Source organism: Sinohyriopsis cumingii, chromosome 8 (assembly GCF_028554795.1).
Source record: "Sinohyriopsis cumingii isolate HCF-2022 chromosome 8, ASM2855479v2, whole genome shotgun sequence".
NCBI classification, from domain to species: domain Eukaryota; kingdom Metazoa; phylum Mollusca; class Bivalvia; order Unionida; family Unionidae; genus Sinohyriopsis; species Sinohyriopsis cumingii.
Window position 1 is genome coordinate 6,340,012 of NC_142968.1, and position 26,027 is coordinate 6,366,038.

Here is a 26,027-nt window from a genome sequence, read left to right on the forward strand (position 1 = left end):
TTATGTTTATAAAAAGTATTTACTCCAATCTAAAGGAAAGAATCATTCATGATAATAAACGCCAGTACGTTTATGACTACATCGACATTCATCCATACGACTGTGATGCCATATCAGCATCAGTTGCTATAACCACATCAAGAGCAACATTAATAGGCCTTGGCTACGGAAAAAGGTTCTCGGTCATTACAGATCATACTTATTACTTTTACACCGTTATAATTGCAATGCCAGTAGCTGGTAAAGGAAAGTAACATTTCCATTGCTCAGAATGTTGCCACGTGATCAAAATGATTGGGGTTCATATCTGTATGAACTGTAAGGAGAACTACTTTTCCAAGAATACCCACTTCTATAAATAGAGTCACGTGTGCAGCATAAGATAAACACTGCCAGTTAAGGCAGACACGAAGTAGGCATTAAAGAAAAACAACATTCTAACAAACAAACAAAAATAATTGAAAAAATTTGGTTTCCATTGGTTGAAGGACTGGTATTGTGATGACCTTATTGCGATCAAGCTGGACATCCCAAGTGCTATAAATAGCTACGTAACAGAAAATCACAAACATGTATTACTACGCTCAATTAAGATTTCTGTTTTTTAATGATGCAAACAAAATAACATAACAAATAATTAAAATTTCAATTATAAGAGTTTAAAGTTGTTTTTTCTGAGTTTATCGTGGTATAAACTGTCAGTTGCCGACTCACGCAGCTTACATAACGCCCTTGTAATTTGAATGTGGAAAAACTTAATCTTTGTGGCGGCTCTCAGGGTAATGTTAAAACCTATAAGAGTTTATATACCTTGAACTAATGGGGATATTTTTGTTATAAGAAATAAGTGGTATGTTTATCACTGTTAAGATAGCACTAAAGCTTTCTACAGTCAAGCGACATATGGATATTTTTTTGTTTTAATGCCAATAGTATTGATCTAGAATTCTTCTCATCAATGAATGCACAAATTAAATGTGTCCTTGGTTATGGCTCCTGAACTTATATACTACTTGCTAAGTTGTCTCTTTTTTCAGGCTCACAAGGAAAATTGCTTTCCGTGACCTTGTAAATCCGTAGGCCACTGCAAATTTCTTGTCAAATACTGGTACATCGTAGTTATTTTTGCAAATTTTATTGTGTTACTATTATAATTATTATTATCCTTATTATTATTATTATTATTATTATTATTGGTGCTGTTGATGGTTGCAGTGGTGGCTGTAGTATTTTCTGGAACTTTAAAAGGTGTTTATTTTTATATGCATGTTTCTATATAGATGCGGATTATACGCAAGGTAAGATAGATTAAGAGAGATCCCTTTATTTAATTTTACATTGAAAAACGGAAGGTGCGAAGCTGCCACAACCTACCGCGAGAGATGTTATTTTCCCTTAATGGTTTCCAGGTCAACTGAATTGATGTTGAAATTTAACGTATATATCGTTTTTAATAGTTCCGATGATTTGAAAGCATTATGGATACTGATACAATTAGCTTGCACGGGGAAATATTAATTTGGGATGTGTTAATGAGATATGTGAGTTTCTTATCATCGTATTAATAAATGATTAATTCCTACTATCTCTACTGCTAGTTTTGCCGTTACTAAAATAGTTTTATTTCTTTTAAAGCACTCTCACCCCCAGAAAAAAATCCACTAGGTACAACCAACAACAGTAGATACGTCATCGTTATTATCGTTGACTTTAGAATCATTAATTATCAGCAGCAGCCTCTCTTATTTAATCTTCTTCTAATCTTTAAGTTTATCACATGGCATCTTTTAATATACCACAATAACATATATGTGACTTTTGTTATAACACCTCATGACGTCATGACGTCATGCGAAAGAAAGGCAGCAGAATATGTTCTCTTCCATAGTTCTTAATTCTTAATTTACAGAACATTTCTGTATTGCAACAGCTCAGTAACAAAATACATACTAGGTTCATATGCTGAAATGTGATATGTCATTTATGACTTAATTGGATCAGGTGGTAGACTACTGCACCCGCATCCTGTGAATCCGGAGTGTGATCTTCACTGCTGGCTGTCTATTTCGAGTACTTCAGTAAGATACCTTCTATCAGCTTAGAATTCTAGTATTGTTATTTGTGGCAAAATAACTGATAATAACTCATATCACTTGTTAAGTATTGATGTGCCCCGTTATTATTATTATTATTATTATTATTATCAACAAAGTTAATGGTGGGGTAATATTAGTTATCATATGTAAAATCCTGTTGATTTTCCTCTGTTGCATCAAGCTGCTTCGCTTTTCTCGACATGACATATTTCAATAGGACGGGCAAGATCATTGATGGGAGTTATATAGTTTCGTATGTTACATGCAAGTTATTTTCCTTTGTGGCATGCACGTTGATATCCTTGACAGGACGACCTTCAAAATCAATGACCGGGCTTATATAATCTTCACGTGTTTCTTGCACGTTGTTTACCTTAACCTGGTATTATACAGTCGAATGGGCATGATTATCAGTTGGGGATTTATAGTTCTCATCTCTTACATATACATCCTATTGCACTGTAATCTGGACGTCGGATTCTCCATTCTGGCAAAGTTCAATATCGCTTACTGGAGTTATGTACGTTTGATGTGTTTCATCCCCATCGGCCTTTTCCGATTGATATAATTCAGTAGAAATGTTAAAATAGTAGTGACTGTGTTCAGCACTCCTTCCGATTTCAAGAGGATGTTCCTTGATTACGTTGTCATTTGCGTAATCATGGACAGACACTGCAGCCTGAAATGCAAAAATATATTTCAATGATTTTATTATTTTGAAACAGGCAAGTGAATAACAGTGACTAACAAGCACGTCCTTTTGTCATGGAATTGGATAAAAGTCTACAAGTGTTATAAAGAAAACACTGCCAAATAAAACAAACAATCGAGCATTTATTTTCTGCACCAACGAGTAACATAATAAAAACAAACTGCAAATTAAAGGTTAAATGTAGAGAAAAACTTAGTGAGTAACTTTGTACTGCTTTGTGAAGAAACCTAGTGTAGATTGAAAATCCGGTCCTACGATGCAACTTTATCCAGTAGAAACATAGCGTAGATTGAAAATTCGGTTCTACGATGCAGTTTTATCCTGTAGAATTCCCCAAATCAAGAGCTTAATATTAATGAAACGTTATACTGTCCAAACGTACAGACTGCAGTACAACCCTTGCATCGGTTTCGTGTCGTGCTTGACGGTCTTCGAGAACTAGGTGAAATTCGATTACCGTACAAGTGCTTCAAAGAATGGTAATTTGAATTAAAAATAACACCCTTTTTAATGTCAAACATTGCAATAAAAGCACGAAAAATAATTGTTGTTTTCCTTTCTTTTTACATCTCTTGAGCCAGTGAGGCACAGACCATATTAATCGAGCGATTTAAAAACTGTATTCCTGCCGGAAGTATCATATAAAGCATTTCAAGTATTGCCAGTTCTAAATTTCAGTTCCAACCTTACTTGGTCAAGTCATAGATTTTAAACAGGACTTGCATCTTAATTTAGGCAAGAACTATATTTTGATATGATATCATGGGAAATGGACAGATACTGTATGTGTGTGTGCGTTTGGTGTGTGTGTGTGTGTGTGTGAGAGAGAGAGAGAGAGAGAGAGAGAGAGAGAGAGAGAGAGACTGGTTAGTCTCTTTTCGCAGGGTATCTAAATTAACATTGAAACCACGTGTATTATTCTAATCTCTTTTATTATATATCGTAAAACTGCTTTTAATGGACTTTATACGGTTAGGATGGTGATTAAGTGAAGATAACCCTGTTTATACATTCATACATTACCCATTAACTAAGATGAAATAAATCAGACATAAAGCATGTAAACCTTGGTTACTGATAATACCAAAGAGATAGGGGCACAATTTTAAAGGGCAAAGACGTTATTGGCATATAGTTTAGCGAATATATATATATATATATATATATATATATATATATATATATATATATATATATATATATATATGGTAAAAACATTCTCTCTGTCAGTCTCGAATGTTATGTTGTACATTTTCCACAAGCCCTGGCTGAGTTAATGCCATGGGTTCCACTGAATGCTACTGATTTGCTTTATCAATTTGGTCATTTACATATGTTTTAACAAACGATAACTATAATGGGTGTATGTATGGAATCTATTATTTCATTTCTTAAACGTAAACAGACTTAGTTTTCATTTATTCCGTATTGTATGCCGACGACGAGCGGGTTTCTGTCGAAAGAGTTGAATTATCAAGTTCAGATAATAACATCAAACACAAACAGTTCCGATAGCAACATGTATCACTTACACCGTTATGGAGCTGAACACATTTGTTTTCGTTTTTCTATATTTGGTATCTTGAATTATCTGCTCAGCAGCTTACATCAGCAGAAAAATACAAGATTCAAGCAAAAGAAGATTTCTTATACATATTCATGAATTTAGATATAAAGTCAACTATTTCTCAACTAAATCTATTATAATTATATACCAAACAATTGAAGCTCAGTGTAACAAGATAACCGGGTGGGATATCGGATTTACAACAGAACACTTTTGATGGTGATACAAATATAATATATGATGATAAATGACTTGAATGAGCAAATAAGTATGATTAATATCCAAATATTGGATCAATTAACATAATCCGCACAAACAATATAATAAAAATACAAATAGAAGGCTTTACACAGTACAAACACAAGGGGTGGATGATTCACAGTGATTTTACAACGAAATAATGATGTGTTTTACTCGAATAGTATACACCTGTGGCATTTTACTCACATACTAAAAAGGTATGCACTCAAATAGTGAAAATGATGAAAACAAAATGAAAAGATGTACAAAATATCTTTACAGTTTCAAAAACACACTGGGTATTACAAATCCCAAAGATTACATGCATGGAGTTACACACTCCGTCACCAGCACACTTGGCTACCAGTCACACTGGTCAATCAAGCAGACAGTATTCCAGGTTGATCAATCAAGCAATCAGCGCCCATCAATCTCGGCCAGCAACACCCAATCATCTGCTACTCGTCCAGCAATACTTTACTCAGCTCTGCGGATGCTATGGTTCAGCTTCATAACTGCTACAGTCAATTCCTATGGTTTAGCTCTACAGCTTGTACCAAGACAACATCGATCACTCCGATCACCTCTGGTCAGTCCGACCACTCCGATCAGTCTGGTCAGCTCCACAGGTGAAGATGTGCAAGTCCTTAAAGTAGACCGCTCACTGACAAGACGTTCCATAATGTAAAGATTTTGTCTTACTTTAAAGCATGTATACACAGACGATGCCGCAATAAATGTCTGTGCGTTGGAAGTATTCGGTTCTTCCCATCGAAAGCACTTCGCAATTACGGTATAAGATGAACCGAACTCACTATTTCGAAATCTTCATAGAATATACATAAATCACCCTCGGGTATCGTTGTACACAAAAAACGAAACCCGAGTACATTTATTTAATAAATAAAAGGATTTATAAAATTCCGTGACACTCAGTGTCAGTTTGATTTTGTTTTCAGGAAAATCTGTGTAGACGTTACCACGTTTTAGAAGACTTTTTCCTATAATATTTACATATTTTTGAACATGTTTCATTCGCTATCTACATTAGCAAAATAAAATTATATTTTATACCTTGCAGGTAGAGGCCCACAGATGGACGAACGGATGAAAAAAATCTTAGCATACGTATTTATTCCGATTACAAAATGCATAAATATTGCTAGCATGCTTGTACAGCAAAGTGAAGATGGTTAATACGTGAAATTGCACAATATTTAAAGAAAATGCACCTAACATTCTATATAGGTCTCATTTTCCTGCTTTGTTTCGGTGACATACTTTTTAGAACATAGAAAGAGCCATTATTATTGTATTGACTTGTAGCCCCTAATTTCGCGCTTGTTATAATAGGAAACATTGTTTGTAAAAGTTTGTGGTGACCTATCTTTCTTCGACAGTTTTCCGGTCTTGTTGTTGTTTTATTATTTTTTACAACTGACAGCAGCACGAGATAAATATGAAGTATAATTTTCTAATGAAGAGTTTACGGTTTTCTAATACAACAATAACAATATAGTTACATTCTTAAAACAAGGAATCAGAATCATGTGACGATAGGGCAGAGAAGTGTAATGGTGGTGGTATTATTTATAAAATTATAAAGAGCATGCGTTAGTTCACTACTAAATGGGGAGACAGAGAGAGAGAGAGAGACAGACAGACAGACAGAGAGGACCATCGGCAGATGCTACCTCATCAATAACATTGTATGCTTCTTCATGGAGTTCCTTATTCGAATCTCTTTTGTCTTCTTTTACTCTTCCAAGAAATTGTGAAACTTTGCTACAATTAATACCAGGTCCCATCCTACGTGGCAGACTGTCGTTTTCATCTTTACGTTTGTTGATGTCTGATTTATCGCTTTTTAAACGATCACAAAGTGGTCTTTCCATGATATATGATGACGAAGCGAAAGTTTGCAAAGGCACGCTTTCTCTATCTTGGTTCTTTCTGCAACCATCTTTTGTCATTGCTGGAATAGACAGGAATCTGTTATACTTATCCTGCCTATCTGTCTTATATCACAAACCATATACTAAATAGCATTCTTTTCCAATGCACTCGAGCACAAAAGATGAAATTAAGCAGAACATCTAGTAAATATTCATGTGGCTTTTGTAACAACACAGAACAAGTTTAAGCCACGAATCTACATAGCAAATGTAAAATCATATCCGCCAAGGAAAAGGTAAACACAGATGCTACACATGTATCATTTTCATTCTTAAATATATTCACAGTGGTTAAAATATACGTACCAATTTATATACCATCGTTTTATCAAGTGGATATGTATAATTATTAATTACCGTTTTAAAGTAGTAATTGATTTAAAAACAATACATACGAGGAAACTCCATGCACGTACAACTGGAATTGTTTGAAGGTAGCCTTATCTTGTCGGAAGAATTTTAGATAGCTATATTTTAATATTCTCTATATCATTCCGACTTTATCACGAGATGATTTTTTTATGAAAGTCCTAGTGTATGCGTTTTATTTTTTCTATGCACCATAGCGTCTACACTACATAGTCGGAATATTTTCCTCCTTCCCAATATGTCTCTTAGAATATATTTTTAATTGTTTAAAATATTATTATGATTACGAATCTTTGGCCTTCAACTAAGTAACAGCAAATGGCAAATGCAAACCAGTTTAGTAACAATTCAACAAATAATTTATTTTCATACAATGCAAAATTAAATTTTAACAAAGATCTTACAATACTATGAATTGAATCCCAAATCATTTCAAAAGTTCTATGACAAGTCCATAAGTACAGAGTAGTCCTAAAGAATTCCATTGGTGCTCCGAATGAATTCCAATCATGAAGTTTTGATGTGCTGACAGCATTGGTGTATCGCAATGATATAATCCGAAATTTATAAATGAACTCACAATAATCTCTAAATAGTGATCTAGTCCTAAACTCAAAGATCACTTTGTAATTCCAATGAATAATTAAAATAAATGAATCCTCTGAAATTAAAACTGAACTAGAAACACTGATTCCTCTAGTTATTTGAATGATAATGTAGGAATGAGCAATTCTAATTGAAACAACCCTAATATAAAAGAATAAGTCGCAAAAAGTAGACACCGATGAAGGTTATCTTATATGAAGTTTTCGTGAACCTGTAAACGAAATTTGCTTCTGGAATCTTCTAGGATCTGGAGCAAGTAAACACGTTTATCCTACTTGAAATTTGTCATGTAGACCTAAACAAGTAACATGAATTTTATATAATGGTCAATCACGCAATACAATTCAAATATACATATAAATCATACATGTGCAGAACATTTTGTTTGACATACTAGGTATATCCAGTATTGTATACTTCTTTGGAGGTCCTTCCATATATAAAATGTAGCTCTAATAAGGAACCTTCAATTTCAGGCATTTGTTCAAACATTGTTATTATATTTTTTCGTTCTTGAAACTAAAGCTCTTATTATCATGTTTATAAATTACATTCCGCAACAGTACCTATGCTTGAATACTTGAAATGTGTCAAAATAACAGTAACAGGTCTGAATGAAAGGCAGTTTGAAAATCATACCGATTCCTCTGTATGCATATATACGCCAAAGGATGATTAATATACAACATGCAATGATCAAGAGCAAGACGACAGCAGTGATTAGTCCAATCCAAAATAGTCCCAGTGGCTGAACTGAAACAAGATTTATTTTGTAATTGTTCGTTTGTAATATGAAAAAGCGAAAACAATTATGCATTATGAAATATAACAATCTTCATGATATGGAGGCTTCGAAAAGTTAACAAAAAAGTAAAATACCATTACAGGGACGGTAGAATTAATGGATGTATGGTATTGTCAGTGATCTAGCAAGTTTTTAATACTGGCTAATATAGCAGCGGAACGCAGATAAGACGAGAGCTAAAACTGCATGTTATATTGCATTTATAACTGATATTACTTCTTCAAGAAGTACATAACTAGAAAATATCCACTTTCACACAGTTATATCGCAAACATTCAAAGTTTCCACTAAATAAATATTGAACATACCTCTTTCCTGTGCACACACATAAAACAAAATATTCAAATTTCCTATCTTAAATGTGCATGCTGGTATAGCACTTGAAATTCATACAATGCTGCAAAGCTTGATTTTTCCATTGTACACAGTGTTCGTTTAAAAAAAACTAAACGTAGTTCAACTTCCTTAAACTGTATCGCGACTCTTCCTAAAATCTGGTCAGATTGATTTGTCTCAGTTAGGCTACACTAGTACAAGTAAAACTTACAGATAATGGATACCCCTAGAAGCTATTGCATATCTGGATATATTTACCTTCGTTCTGTCCAGGAAGAGATGAAACCGTATAAGTAGCTGAAACAAAACAAATGAATTAATAATTCTTTAATTTAAACAATCGAAGAAAAAAATCATTTAATATAAGCAAAATTCTCAAAATCGAAGTATGCATGCATTCATGTAGGTATGTATGTATGTCCTCTACTAACAAGATTTCATTCAGGTGTTTTCATTAGTACATAAGAGTACCAGGAACATCAAAGTGATAATAATGAATACACAACATAATAAATGTGACATATTTGCGCAGTAACAATTATTGTCATTAGTCCTCCGCGTATAAATTATAATTTATGCCTCATTTCTATAATATGCATGGAAAGGAAGGAAAATACCCCAAAATAAGCCTTATTTCAAAATATTTTTATTACATAAAGTGATTTTAACACGCGTATAATGTTAACTATATGTTTAATAACTGCAGCATATTATATATTTGATTTGAAATATTATTGTTACAAAATTGTAAGGTATATTAAACATGAAGCTATTATATACATGAAATAGGTACCAACCACACAAGGACAGGAACATATCTGTAGGTATACAAGGTATGTCTGTATGTACGTACGTACGCACGCACACAGGCACGTACGTACGTACTTATGTACGTATGTATGTATGTGTAATAGTATGGAAATATATGGGTAAGGGGTACAAAATACCCTAGAAATGAAAAATTGAAGGAAAACGCACAATATAAGAACACATTAGCAAGAAAACTCACTGGAAATAAATTTATTAAAAGAACTATGAGCGAACATAGCTTGAATAGGAAATTGCAAGCGTCTTGGAAGAATTGGAATTATTTACATTTGACTGGCACGTTTTAAATTAATTTTCGCGTTGGCTGTCCCTTAGAACACCAGTAATCTAACAGTTGTGAATAATGTATATGGAAGTAAAAAATGTAATGGGTCCATTGAATTATTACAATGCACAATCGTATCGTGTTCATGTTCATTTGTTCTTCTGTACATTGATTCTAATCCTTCTGCCACCAGACACATCAATCTTTGACATGTTAGGTCATTCATAAAGTCCACAGATCTAACCAAAAGGTTGTGAAAAAGAGTGTCACTCTCCTGACATAAAAGCCGGTGTGAGTCTAATATGACTATTTTTGTTCAAACATAATAGTTCGTTCATCGTTTAGGGCTTGGCATTAAAGAAGCATATGTTTGACTGTCTCTGCCACCAATGTTTCACAAAGTTTACAATAATACTCATCCTCAGTCGAAATTGAACATTGTCTTAATAGTCTTTTATACGTTAATATTTGCAAAAGACCAAATTGTATCAACCAAACGTTTCCCGAGCTTTCATTGAGCCAATGATTCTAGATCAGTATGGACACTTGCATAATGTTAAGGTTCCGGTCTTGATTCCAGTTTAAATCTTCAGAATCTCGCTTCGAAGCTGTATAAGCGGAAATCGTCCCCATGCTGGTATTTCACAAGAACATAGTTTATATCTTTAACAACACCAATGCTCTCACATTTGTTTATCGGGATATCAAAAATTATTCTTTTGAACACAATTTTCCATGCCAATGCACCATCAGCTATGCAGATTTTATTGAAGAAACCTAATTTGATTTTATCAACATATCCCTCAACTGCCAACAATCCAAGATTGCCTATAGTTAGGTGAGTGCGGATCCAGACCTATATTTCTTCTTGCAGCTGTTCTTTGACAGACTTCTAGGTCTCTGATCGAGTCCAGCTTGACCACAATTCTCATGCATATATCGTAGCATGCAAAACATTGACCATATTTTAGCAGAATTATCTGGATTCATACCACCCTTTCCTATCCCAGTTCCAACCAAGGAATATAATACCGGTCTTCGTTTATCACTAGCACTATTCACTGTAGCGGTACTAGAAAGGTCAGAAGAGATAGTAACACCAGCATATTTTCGGGACAAAACTATAGGAATCGCCTAGCATGAACGCGTTTTCTTGCAAGATTATTTACTTTGTAAATACGGCAATATTGTTTTATACGCAGTATATTGTAGTCTCCACTTGGAAGCATAGTCGTGGGAGATGAGAAACAAACTACACATGCCATTAAACTATGAAGATAGTAGAACACATGGGATGCTTAAGGTATCAGCTTGTATTCCAAATCTTGTTAATTCTAATAATGATAATGGGTCATGTATCATGACTAAGAATAGCCACGTTGATAGCGTTTTAAAATGTCCACCACTTGGTTTACTGAGAACGGTTTCAAATTTTGGCCGTTGAAGAGAACATGTCCCTAACATCTCGAAATGAATTACGAATTTAATCTCCAATGTTTTTCATCAGTTTTAAGAGAGAATAATTTGTAGAAAATACCATCACGCCATAACGTATTGAAGGCCTTTACATTAGCCAAAAAAGCAGAATATACGCTTGAGTGACCTTCAAAATGATGGACTACTCCCTCTTTTATAATAAAGGATAAAGTAATGCTTCTGCAATAATTTCGAAATCTTTGTTGTAAGTTGTGTGGAAACTTGATCGTTTGTTTAATTTGTGTAAGTCATTTCAACAATATTTTTTTCAAATACTTTGTGAAAAACGGGAACAAATACGATGTATCTGTAGTTACCCATGTTGAACCTACCTTTCTATCCACCTTTTGAAATAGGTATACCACTTATCACTTTTAAAATGGTCGGTATACGTTCCCCCGGAGACGATTGGATTGTATAATCGATTTATAAGTAAAGATGATTTGGTCTGCATATATCGTATCATGACCGCATAATTTAATTTTCTTCAACTCTTTTACTGCCTCTTCAATGTCATTTTGCATTATGATACCACTCAATTTATTGCCTGTCCCTTCTTCAATATTTGAATCTACAATGCTCATAACGGTGTTTATAATTTTATCTTCAAAAGATTTTTTAAAATGAATACCAGATGTTTCAATGCCCAGCGGTTAAAAATGTTGACACCAGGGGTAACGAATCAACTTAGAGTCCTGAATCCTGTACCCTTCTACTTTTCGTTTATCAGTATCTGCTTCCTGATGCAGTCTTGCTATTCAATAAAACTTCCTATTTTGCAGCTTTTTCTCACTTTTCGAACTGTTCCTGTTTATGTTGTTCCTTTTACCGTGTTCAAAGTTTCTGAACTTTCTGTTTGCAATCTTGTATTCTGCAAGTCTTATATCCGAAATGCACGTTTTCGTCACATCTCTTTCTGTAGAGCAGCAACATTAAGGGATTTCCATTAGGGTTTGAGATACGACTGGAAGGATTCTTTGGTAGATTTTTATTAGCTACTGAGCGTTAAATAGTCAAAACAGAATTAATGGCGTATTGTATATCTGAAATGTCATGTACAAGTAGTTATACCCAATTTAAGTGTTCGTTGATTTCAATTTTGTTCCTCTCCAGCTGCTCTGAAGAAGCATTTGTTCAGTTGATTGTACTGGATAGATCGAACATTTGGATTACTGGAGTTGATATGGAACTATCAACTATGCTCTAACAGGTAAGTGATCAGAACGATTTAGATGATGATTATCTTCAATCGTGGCACTAATGACTAACTGCAATAATATATATTTTCTGACATTTCTTACAGGACAGACCAGCAGTGACTTTCAATAGATAATTACAATTCATCCTAATCCGGAGGGACGTTTTCTTATTCATGGACAGGTTTGAATTCTCTTATCGGATCTCGCCAAAACAGTAAATTCTCGTTCGATGCTTTGTAAAATGTGCGGTTGTTCTGGAGGTAGCCACTGTTCTTGTATGCAAGCAATATCTATATTTAGGACTAAAGAACACAGAGAGGGCGTTTCTGACATTATGCCCTTCGCACCCCAAATAATTATGTTTAGTCATTAAAATTATAACAAATCCCTCCACCCTATGCAGGCTGGGAACACGGGCTCGTTTATCCATCATACCATTCCCTTGCGAATACAAACTTAGGCCAAAATCCAACTTGCAAAGTTATGCCAAATAGCGTTTCCGGCAAGAACGAGAACCGTGTAAATTTCCAAGTTGATATTTGACCACTTGTCTAGAACTCGAATGTTTGCAATCTTCACTCCGTGGTTGTTAACATGCCTGTGAACTTCTGGGCCAACATCTGCCTTAATTCGAGATAACAACAACGATTTCGTTTTTGTATTCCTCTTGACACCTCTGAAACCATTTTGCTGATTTTTACCTTTATTCTGTTACATATATTATTTGTAGGATTCATGTGACCTGTTTCGACTGGTGCTTTCCTAGTAACCAATAACTGGCTTTGATTTGTTGTATTTTATAACTCATTTGTTTTCTTTTCTCCTGTTTCAACTCGGTGGTGTATGTCTACGTAGGCAGGAAGAACTGGACATCTTTGCATACGAAAAATACAGACGCATAAAGTTTTTAAGTTATAACTGAATTCCAGGAATCTCTGTACTTATGATTTCAATGTGCTTTTCGTTGAAGGCATCCAGTTTCTAGTCTCTTGATTATTTCTGCAGTTGCATGTAAATCTGCCTCAAAACACATTTCTGGCTCACTTTCCGTGTCAATGCTTGACTCATGTCTTTTCATTTTATCATCCCTATATTGTAACATCTCATTCAAACGACCAACATCTCTTCAGATTCTTTTCTTTTCTTCCATACTCTTTGCAGATTTGACGTTTAGTCCATCCTTTACAAATTGTTTAAGATCAATAAATGTTTCATATTTCCATATTGGAATGTTGGCTTCAACTTGACCATTAGAATAAAAATAGTAATAAAATATGACCATGACGGCTAAAAAGACACTCAAAAGGAAAAGGAGAAGAATACAAAATTTCAGTAGTCATCTTACAGGTGCTGATGAACATCGAATGCTTCCATATAGCCAGGCTAGATTTTCTCATCAAGATCGGTTTGCTAATGTTTTCAACTGTTTTCAGAAGGTCTCCTTCCGTATGCTTTCTTCATCCTTCTACTTCAGGCCTTGCTCCGAAATGTAGCATCTCATGAAAGTGAACAGAATATCATGCTATATTGTAGTAGATTGCAATTGTTGCATTCCGTTTGATGCAGAGGTGGTTTTTCTGTTTGTTAACTCGTTTGCTAATGTCTACATTTCCAGTAACATATTGGACACAATAATTCTTGCATGTCAGTAGATCGAGAATCTCATGCAATATATCATTTTTCTTGATTTTGTAGCTTTTCTCTATTGTAATGTTTTCTTAGTTTTTGGCGAGAAAATATATCTGAAGATGCATCATTTGTTATTTTAATTGTTTTTTGGATGCTAGGTCCATAACTATATTTACCAGTTAACTTTTGAGAGATGTTTTGTTTCTGTGCACAGTCAAACGAATCTATTTCATTATGACCTGAAAGTTTGCAGCATCGGTGAAGTGACGATGTTTGTGAATGGTTTTGGGACATAAGTGTGATGTCGCTAGGCACTCAACGTTTGCATTGGCTCCTTTTGTTTTGCGCCTTATACGATTTTTGCACGAGATTCTCGGTTACAGCACGGGTAGGTCAAAATATTTTTCTCTGTCCTTGTTTTCTTAGCTATCCATTCAATTTCCTCCTCTGCGCATGTGCAGTATTACTCCTGTTATAACTGGAGAGGAACAGCCTTTCACATTTGAAATATTTTGTGAATTGGTTCAATGGATGATAAAAGACTCAGTAAAAGTAAAGAACAATTGGAAAACGTTTTACACGCATGTATATTCATTTTTTTGTCATCTCAAAGCTGTGGCCAGTGTTCATCAATACATAATTTACATATGATAAGTAATCTCATTTGAACTGTATTTTAATATTGCATCTTTACATTCGACACTGGCATGAATGTTCATGAAGGTATCAATACAGATTACAATGCACGAAGACAAATGAACATTCAGTAACTAAACGTTCATTTTAACTGAGGTACATTAGGACTGTGTTCTGTTAGTCACAGGTATAATTGCTCATAAAAAATGAACGTTTTCAATAAGAATACTCATTTGTGTTCCCAGTAGAGCAGAGCTCACACACACTGATAATCAGAGGTCTTTCATTATGTCACGTTTAAAGAAACTCCTTACATATTGCATGTGTACAAAATTTAATTTAGCAGAAATCTACATTGAAAGTCTCTTCACTAAACGTGCAGTAATCTTTGTACATATTGGTTTGTTCAAAGAAAACTGCATCTTATTTTACATATAATAATACTTGACAACAATATTTAATATTGTATAATAAAATCAGAATCGCACATAATGATAACCAGTAAAGTGTTGATTCCTGATTCCCCCACCCACCCACCCCCCGTTCTATCATAGTGTCGGACATATTTTGATTTCCTCAGTCTATATTTTGTCCCGTAAATTTAATTTAGAAAATTTTCTAAACTTGCTGTTTTACTTCTACTTGCGTTATCTTCCTGTCCTGGGATTCTCAAGCGGGTTAAAATGGTCATGTGTGTTAACTACAATTCCTGTGGTTCTGAGAAATGGTGCAATATAGTAACTACCTCCCACTGGGTTCTTATAAGTGATGGTAGGCTGAAACGTACTAAACATTCAAATGCAGTATATTTATATCCTGACTGCTATTTAGGCAGGGTATATAGTAATAGAATAAATGCTTCCATTCTTGTGTCCATCTAGCATGCAATTTATTTATCGCAACTGGTCCAACAGTCTTCAATGTAACATCATGCATCATGGCAAATATGAATTCATTAGACTGTTACTAAATGCAGCGCAAGTATTCTGACATTTTCAGTGGATCACCATGACACTGGGTAAGTGGTATGGATCATCTGAAAATGGGCATATATACAGATCATCTTGCTCCTTCTGTTCCTGTCTTAGTGTTATTGCGATTTTAGGTTTAGAGTAGCGTAGTGTATGATATAACATTGTAAATGGAACTAGTCAACGAATCTTCAAAGAATCACCAAGAAATGTTATATATGCTTTGATCATTTGATTACATACATATCAACAAATATACTGTTCTTTCTGACATACCTGCCATTTTCCAAGACAGTGTTTGTTTAAGACACAAAAGTGTGTACTGAGTGCCAAAGGGGCATAGGGGTAATGCGTTTCACCACAAAAAGTGACTTTGTCCAATTGAGAGTAAGCTATCTTTTCATAGAATTTTTTTCTCTAAAAAAATGAGTGGAAATTCCAATTTGACTAAAATAAAAACTAGGTTTGGTTTATTTCAAAGCAATAAGTGTACTTAAAAACGTAATAGCTGATAGACGTATCATTGCTAAACAGTTTCACCACACGCATTCACATGCGCAAACACTCATATATTCTCAGCCACATTGGCATGTAATTTGGTTTTAATTAAATGCGGTCTTTGCTGCTCTCAGTATTGGAGCAAATGGTTTGAAGCGACATTTGTGTTCATCGTTGCACATATTAGAAAACATTGTCTTTAATATAAGTGCTAGCATAGCTAAATGTTACTATTGTTACCCACAATGGCTTATATTAGAATAACTGCAATATCAAACAACAATGGCCAATTCATTGGAACGTCTGCGTTTAAAATCATCTCTTACAAACCATTCTAATATCCAAAATTGGAATGTACTTTACTTGCTCACAAAGCTTTCCTTCTTTTTAAGGTTGTAGTTATTATCTAAATTTGAAGTGTTTGTTTGAATTTATGGTGTGTATGGTTGTTCACATGCATTGTTAATGTTTATGTAATTTCCCCTTTTAAAACCATAACAGACACAATCTTAAATTTAAATATTATATGTCTAAGATTAACTACAGCAATACAGAGAATTTTTGCTATGTGCCCCAAGATTAATTTTTCTTATAGTGCATGTCTGATTTGAAATCATGAAATAAGTTATTTACACGGATGCAGATGACTATAATGACAAAACATGGACACAGCATCAATCAAGTTGATAAAACTATTGTTATTCAGATCATATTGTTATTTATAAGACACGCGTGGTACAGTACTCGTCTTGTATGTCTTATATGAACTCAAAATTAAATGCTGAAAATTAAACAATAAGGTTGGAATTTATTCCAAAACAAAAGTCACTAGTAAATTATTTCTTTTTAAGCTGGTATTTTACTTTTGTATATCTATTTAAGTACAATAACAAGAAGGAATGTGTCATTTTTTAAGAATGATTTCATGATGATGCTTCAATGAGAATTCATGTGCTTAATATTATATGCTTTATTGTAGAATTTACATCAAAATACAAAAATGTTTTGATCCATATAAAATCTTTTCTACTGCAGCATTTTTCACTACAATGCATGAAATGCTGGAGATCTGGACGTTTGTGCTGGACTACTAGCGATTGATCAGAATCACATTAGAAATGTTGAAGATATAGCACATGTACTTTCCACAAAATACGATGCACTCAAAGAATCAAGGCGTATTGATAGTGCTGAAGCGAAATTTGTTCTCTTGCTTTGTCATATTTATGAAAACGTCTCTAATTGTCCTTGCATTTTATTATCTTTTGAGTTTAGGAATAATTGCCCTGTCAAAACTTTTTGGTAGTCAACTTTTTATTGTGTCAGTATGATGTTATACCCAACTTCTATCTGGTGATGCGTTTGTTGTGTCAGTACTTTTACATTTCCATATTTTGTTTTGTGACCAGGCAGTATGCTATTTTGTCTTCTGAGTCCTTTGCTGTCCCAGTATAATTTCAATTATATCTTAGTTTGAGTGAATTTCACAAATACTTTTTAGCTAGTTATAAATTTAATATACAACAGAAGAGTATTTAAAAAATTAAATTTTCCTTTTTATGAGTTACTCGAAATTCTACTTCTTTGAAATATATTTAAAGGGCTATTTTTTTGGAACAAGATGAGAAAATAGTTTAATATCAATGGGCTACTTGAATTTTAAAGATGGTATCTCATATGCTGTCATCTCCACTTGATAGGTCTCGTTAATAACCCAACGAAGATATTTTAGTAAACGAACTTCGCTCTGTTGATTATGCACCCCTAGTTGCAACTATGCCTTGATTCTATTTAACCATGTTATAAACTTTCTGTGAAACATACATGGATGTTGATTCTAGTTTGGAATATTTTTCAACAATATAATAAAATTAAGTTTGATCAGCCGCATTAAGCACTTCACTGGTCTGCATTGGCAATTATTGTATAGTTATTTTAGTATTTGATATAACTTGCGCTGACACAGTTGCAGCAGCAGTCGCTTCGTTGGCTTCATAAGTGCATCATACACTAGCTCGAAACCTGCAGTGAGATCATTGTGTGCACACCGCCATTCCTACAACTGTAGTGAGATCATTGTGTGCAAGCCGCCATTCCTACAACTGTAGTGAGATCATTGTGTGCACGCCGCCATTCCTACAACTGCAGTGAGATCATTGTGTGCACATCGCCATTCCTACAACTGGAGTGAGATCATTGTGTGCACACCGCCATTCCTACAACTGGAGTGAGATCATTGTGTGCACACCGCCATTCCTACAACTGGAGTGAGATCATTGTGTGCACACCGCCATTCCTACAACTGGAGTGAGATCATTGTATGCGCACCGCCATTCCTACAACTGCAGTTTGAATGCGTCTCGTACAGGAATATATTATTTTAATGTTTCAAGTCGTTCTCGAGCTACATGTTATTGTAGCTGCTACTGTTACTCAACCGACGGCATGCTTTGCTCCAGAGGATGCATTTATTTAGATTTAGATGTCTGCGAATTTGTATTATCGCAGAAAATGTAGGCATCACCGGTTGCGTACAAGACACACAACGTGCGATAAAGATTTTAACAATGGTTTTTCGTAACATCCTTTCGCTAATATGATTGCTCTAAGATAAACAAAAAGATAAAGCATGAATGTATCTCCTGTATTCTGAACTATATGAACTACAAAAGGAAGCAATTTAGCCGGTCACAGTTATTGTTTCATATTTGAAAGATTGGTTCAGTTTCTGAGGGGTTTTCTTAATGTTTAACTTGGTTTCGCAGTCAATAGTTGAATCAGTATCATTGTAGTTTAACAACAATTGCATTAATGCTGACACTTATTGATGTTTATTACATGTATAGATTAAATTTAGAGAGAGAGAGAGAGAGAGAGAGAGAGAGAGAAGATAATGTTTTAGGTTGATAATGTTTTAGGTTGACATGTGTTGGCTGATAAAATGAGAGTAGCTATTCAGTTATTAAAGAACGGATATGATATAGAAGAATCAGAGGAAAGTTTTTCGATGCAAATGTATACATGTGTATATATGTTTGTGCGTGTTCGTGTTTTTATTTAGGATGTGAGGAAAAGACAAACATATCACCAGTTTCACATTATGAGTCCACAAATGATATGCTCTGTTATTCTGCAATTTTGTTTAATTTAGTCAAGTTTATAATCTTTTATCAGAGTTTTCTAAACCGATGACAGAGTTCTGTTATACAATTTATAAAACACTATAATACTGGTAGTCACACTCTTAAAAGCAAGATAAATTGTTCTTTAGTAGTACAAAAGCACTCACAAATAGTATTTAATGAAGCTATGAAGAATAATTATATAATAGCGTCACAAAGAAACCACACTAAGTATAAGTAAAATTTTGTTCTTCTATTATTGAATATTTTTATTGAAATAAAATACATAAATTGAAGAAGAGTACAAAGTACACGGTTTTATTTATACTTGTATCCCTTGACTAATCTTGCCTCAGATGTCATTTTACAGTAGAAAATGTTCTACCTTAGCTTATAATTATTCATGATCTTAACTTTTGGGACAGCGACAGATCACTTAGAATGTCAATATAAAGATTAGTTTCTTGAAATATTAGATTTTAGTACGACTTTTTATCATTTATGGATTGATGGGAAGAGTCTTGAGTAAGGTAACGTGCAAATAATGTGTTGATTTTGTTATGTTATGTATATTTAATTTAATTGTTTGTTAGTTTTAAAATATTTTGTTTCATTACATGATTTTGTAATGTAATTTTGTATGCTGGACTTGACCTTGTCCAAAACTTAGTCCATTTCTGCTTGACCTTATTGACTTTTTGTTTCCTTTAATTCATTGTAAACAACTAATACTTAGCTAAATTATTCAGTATGTGTATGGGTCTATTTCAGTATCTTTAGTAATAGAAGAAGTAAATATGTTTATTTTTTGTCAGAGTTTTTGACTTTCCTAAATGAATTTTACAGGTTATGGTTTTGATTTTGCAAATATCAGGATCATTCAAGAAGGTTATTTTCCATTAGCTGATTTTTTTTTTCATGACCTGAGGTTAAGTAGAGAGCTATATAATCTTGTGATTGTAAGGACATGGTCATTCGTGCTTTCGCCTCAAGCACATTCAAGTTATATTATATGTTGTAACCAGTAGTTTGGGGCTGGAATCTTGTTTTCTTTAAGTTATTGCATTGAAGTGATTATTTTATCTGGAAATACAAAAGTGATCTAAAAAAATATTGGATAGAGCAATTCACTGAAATTTATAAGTATATTCAAACCTGTAATTATATGTCGGTGATCCAACAAAAGACTGCTGACACATCAATACATTAACAGCTACCATAGACACGTCGTCGACTTAAGTGTTGGGATTGTTTCTGGTCTTTTCCTGAGCTTTACATTTCTATGACTTGTGTCTGTAATTCTGGGATTATTTTAGGACTTAATTCGCACAACCATAAGTTGTTTTATCTCACTTCCAATCTGTCTTTGGGAAAATAAATATATTTGCTAGATTTTACGAATCATATATATATATATATATATATATATATATATATAATGACCATAACAATCTATCACTGGCATGACCCTACTGTATAAAGAATTAATTACTCTTGGCTAGCAAAACTCGGGCTACGTATGTGGTCGCAATTAAGATGATATGAAAGAAAACTTTGATCTTCATGAAGGTTAATGTTTTGTTGATTAAATCTGCTGAGCTGATGACAGAAGGGCTGCAAATTGGAATTATGAGGATTAAATGGTCATGTTTGGGTATTTAGAGATGTGTAATTTTACCTAATCACTCACAAATTTAACATAAAGTCCTTCGGAATTATTTGTGTGAGTGATTAGGTAAAATTAACACATCGATAAACACCCAACTATGATCATTTAATCCTATAATAAATAGAATCACACATCAATAGACAGTGAATTATAAAACCAAATTGAAGATAATAGTTAAAATCTTACAGATGTCCAATCAAACAGGTGCTGCGTCTTTTTCAAATATATAATTAATTGTTACATTTGTACAACACGTGCATGAATGTTAACGTTTCTTTTTACTAGAAGCCTTGTATTAAAAGGCTTAACAAACACTGAGCCAATTTGCATGGGCGCTACTATTTTATATCACGTGGTACATCAGCCTAAATGCTTTTTTCCTTATGTTGTGTATAGATGACCTTAGACTGCCATTCTCACTGACCTGTAACATGTTTCCGCTTACAATATCCCTGACAGAAAGGGGAAGGTAAACATAGCTAATTTCAGCATCTTGAAATGATTCCAATTTGACCTGTAAGAAGCAGAAAGAAAAACGAAAGCTGCCTCTTTGCATAGCAAAGAACCTTCAAAGGTTAATTGACGGATGCCAAACTTTCCATGTAGATTTACACTTGCTTGACAATTTTTGACAATTAGGAATACGTTCAGACTGAATATACAAGAGCTAACAGCCATAGTTGAGGGATAAAGATAAGGAACAGAACAATCCAAACCAATAAATGCAATGAATAAAAGCGATATAACAAAATGAATGAAATGATACATGTTTGTCCAATCGACAAAGGAAAACAGTGTATTGTAATATTTAATATGTGGTAATCTATCTTCCGTATCTTGTACAAAAGTGATATACAGCTGATGAGATAGTAATTCCTCTACAAAGCAAATCGAAAGAGACCTTGAAAATCAGTACCGTTAAAGAACACTCTAAGACATTCCACAACCCGGTGCAAGAAATGCGTTAATACTTTGGATAATTAATAGCTTTCAACTAGAGATAAATGTCCATTGAAACAATACAAAAGAATAACATTATTAGCTTAGTTTTCCAAAGTAAAATTTAAAGCTGCATTCACAATCTACTACATCATGTTTTTTAAAAAGAGGTGTGTCAAACAATCAACCATTATGTATGGATACTAAGGAAATTGCATAACTAAGTCATATTTTACTTAACACCAACTAGCCTGCAGATTATGACCTTTTACCTGGAAACATTTTAATACCATTCAGACAAGAAGAAAAAAAACACATTCAGACTTAACTAAATGTCTCATCCTGTTTGGGAAATATATAGCATTTACTTTGCCTTCATCAAGGTGCCGAGCGAACCGAAAACACCATCAACACAATTAAAATGCCACACCATTGTCTGCTACTAATGTTGCCTACAGCATACTCTTGAAACCTAAATTATAGAGATTTACAATTGGCCTAGTATCATCCATGCATATTAAAGAGGCTAACAATTCTTATTTAGTTTAGCCAGTTTGCAACTGACTGTCTAATGGCAACGGGAATTTAACCCGACAAAGGTGTCATTATGCCGCAGACGTGCAGCATCATATCCACTTAGTCACATTATCCTGACACCAGGCCGACCAGTCCTAACACTAACCTCTTAATGCTGAGCGCCTATCAAGGCAGATGTTAGTACCATTTTTATAAGTCTTTGGTATGACTATGTCGTGGTTCTAACCGTTGACCGAGGTGCAGATAGAAATGGAAAGATAGGACTTGCAATAGTCTGTGCCTACTACAAAATTACAACAAACAGTTCAGAGCTAAAACTTAAATAAATAAAGCCAGAGATATTCTCAGCTGGACTGAATAAGGCATTAACACAAACAAATCGGTATTAATAAAAAGGATTTGTGGTACAAAATCCATAGTTATGCATGGAAAATTGACTAAACCTCATCACCATTTGCTAACATACAGTAGATGCTCTGCAATAATATTCAGCAACAAAACCAACTGGGAACGGTTGTATCAACTGTCTACAGGTTTGGACTCAGATGATGTTTGTTTTGCATTAAATTATTGGTAGGCTAGAAGCAAAGTTCTTATACAACAGACGTTAAAATAAATCACAACCTAATTAAAGTATTGTCTAGAACCTGATAGATGTTTCGTCTCGTTATGAAGATACATAAAGATTCTAATAATTCTGTTATGATCGATTTATATTTGTGAAAGATTTTACATTATTGTTTGGAAGTAATGTCATTCAAATAGGTGTGGATAATGTTTGTAATAGGACATACAGGATTGAGCAATGCATTATGAATGGCAAGTTCTGAACGATGGATAATCAAGACAGCACTTCTACAGTAAAAGCACAGTTCTTCATTACTGAAAGAAGTCTAGAACACCATTTATCTTTCAGATAACAACAATACTTTGTACACTGTGTTTTTGTGCTCCTACGGAGAATGTTTGAGTTAATATTTCACTTGCAAAAGTGTTTGAAGTGGTCGATGGTAGTAATCAATACAACGAACAAGAAAACATTTCTTAGCGAAACGATAGGGATTTCTTAGAATCGATTGTGTAATAGTGAAATGATTGTAACGGAATAAAGACGTGTTGTGGATGCATTTAGCGAAGACACTGAAAGCAATATATTGAATGTGATGTTTAGTAAATGATGAATTTGTCTGACAACATCCTAATGCGCATAAGTCTAACAATGGATTGAACAGAATGATGCACAGTGTTCATCTGTGTATAAATAAAACATGTTATCGTTCCTAAATGGGACTGATTAGAGCTTTTAACTTCAACAAGTAACGAAATGGAACTCAAGGAATGGTTATTATCAATAAATATGATTGATATATGAATCTATCACCAAGGATAACTAATATCGCTGCAAATAAAAACCAGCAGAATAGATGTTGGAAACAACTTACTGTATGGTAAAATTGTACAATGCTTACTGCCCTCAGAATAACAGCTTGAGTTTCCGTACCCTTTATCTGGAATGTGGAATAATCATATATGTTGCAGTATAACGTGCCATTGCAAAAACGTTTGATATTTTCGAAATATCTAATTAAAATTCGAGCATTTTTATTATGATAATTTTCAGAAATTTCAAAACATAATTCAAAAATTTAAAATATTGTATAGAATTTTCAGCATTGAGTTTCAAGCCAGCTATACATTAATTTTCATAATGATCTTCAATTGTGTATTTGATGCAGTAAAACCGCCAACAGAAATATTCTAACTATCATTTATTTACAAGTCAGCGCAGATCTTCAAAAGAATAAAGATAATGTATAATGGAATCTATTTTAATGTGAATATTAAAGGAACAGGCATAATATTATATTTCGGACAGCATAATTTTAGTATTTGTCATTAGAATTTTATTTCTCTTAACATCTAGATCACGGTATTGTAGCTAACTTTATGTCATAATATTGAATCATATTTTTCTGTTTTAGTATTGATTATCCAAGAAAAGAACTTGCACAGTTCTTTTTTCCATTATAATTTAAATATATATGTATGTTTTCTTTGATTTTCGTTTGAATCTTAGCGTTCAAAAACTAATAAACAAACACAAAAAGCAAATAAAAAGTTATTTATTTCATGATGACGAATCTTCAGTGAATCAAGTATTTTGGCGAAATAATCGTAGGTTCATCAAACCAATTTTGAAGATTACAATTAAATAAGACTGACTTCAGTGAATAACTTCGGAGGGAAACTCATCGTTTTAAAAAAAAAATGCTATTAGTTTTGTGTGAGAGTTGTATTTTAAAGCAATTTATTATAATTTCAACTTCTGTGTAACTGTTGATAAAGGTAAACAATGCTTCTCTTTCTACATACCTATCACTATCAGATGTTTTGTATAATTTTCGAACTGTTTTCCTTGCTTCATCCATGCTGTGTAATTTCCGCTATGATTTGTTGTGACGTTGAAAATATAAAAAGAGATAATAAGTTCTTTTTTTTCGTGCGATAATTTGCATTTCATCGACTGATTATCACGAACTGCCAACCAATCATATTGACATTCAGCAATTACATTCCCAGTTGCATTCTTGATGTTAACGACGATTGGTTCAGCTTTAGATGACACATTGTCGAACTTCCACTCCAACGTGGCATTGCATCCACTAATTGCAAATACTGATATCGCTACAAAAAATGAGGAAATTATAAAGCCAGTTGTATTTTGTTCAAAACTTAGAACGGCAAGACAATGAAATAAATACTAATTTATTATTGAAAATGTAAATGAAAAATCATTCAGGTTCAAGTTAGATGGATATCTATTTGCATGGTCATTATAATTGTGTCATAAGTACATCATGTTATGTCACACGTATGTATGTACGTATGTATGTATGCATGTATGTATGTATACTTACTATTGCAAACAGTGAGGTAGTTCATGCAACAAATGTATATGCCAGCAGAAGCAATAATAAAGCGACTCATTGTATAGGCGGTAAGAATGAAAACAAAATCATGTTTCAAGTATCTTAAATCCGATTTGATAGCGTCACGTGTAGACTATATTAGTTAGTCATCGAGTTTATTTGTATCTCAACAACATATTGAGACTCTTTCGGTCGTTTGCATATCAAAATGTTGTACTTTTCACATATAATGACCCGAAGGTTATTTGCTGCGTTTTTCAATGATTCGGGATAGATAATTTATCCATGAGGACCAAAAACAACTACAATGGGAAGACACAACAAAAATATATATCAACAATACAATATTTATATAATGATATCATAATGTCTTGTAAAAATTCCTTTTTGTTTTGTTTTGTAGTCGTTTATTCTTTCCGTCCACGTTATATATATATATATATATATATATATATATATATATATATATATATATATATATATATATATATATATAGTATACCTTAAGACTACGTATTATAATAAATAACATCGCAAGTAGTGAAGTGGGCCACCCTAGCCTCAATGGGAATTAGCATTAAAAACACCCATGGGCCACTCTAGCCTCAATGGGAAATTTAACATTACGGAAACCCCTGGGCC

General features: G+C 33.6%; 1 protein-coding gene across 2 annotated transcripts; it reads right to left on the minus strand.

Annotated features, from left to right (window-relative positions):
* LOC149792901 (uncharacterized) lies at window positions 1–25,464 on the minus strand. Of its 2 annotated transcripts, XM_089966724.1 has the most exons (7): window positions 25,374–25,464; window positions 24,829–25,140; window positions 23,898–23,963; window positions 8,945–8,983; window positions 8,185–8,298; window positions 6,310–6,590; window positions 1–2,775 (listed from the first exon to the last, which is right to left on the minus strand). In XM_089966724.1, the coding sequence occupies exons 1-7, from the start codon at window positions 25,441–25,443 to the stop codon at window positions 2,548–2,550; spliced, it is 1,110 nt and encodes a 369-aa protein (XP_089822850.1). In that variant the 5' UTR covers window positions 25,444–25,464; the 3' UTR covers window positions 1–2,547. The 2 variants fall into 2 exon arrangements, with proteins under 2 accessions (XP_089822850.1, XP_089822851.1); XM_089966725.1 differs by lacking the exon at window positions 24,829–25,140 and having other exon boundaries at window positions 25,374–25,458.
* Between the last annotated feature and the right edge of the window lie 563 nt (window positions 25,465–26,027).

Bases quoted from the DNA above. Each gene is read 5' to 3' on its own strand.
- LOC149792901 (XM_089966724.1), bottom strand. From the start codon at position 25,443: ATGAGTCGCTTTATTATTGCTTCTGCTGGCATATACATTTGTTGCATG. The intron at 8,984-23,897 runs GTAAGTTGTTTC...GTTTTGTTTCAG, and splicing joins TTGTACAATTTTACCATACA to CTACTTATACGGTTTCATCT. The intron at 2,776-6,309 runs GTAGCATCTGCC...TTTGCATTTCAG, and splicing joins CATACAATGTTATTGATGAG to GCTGCAGTGTCTGTCCATGA.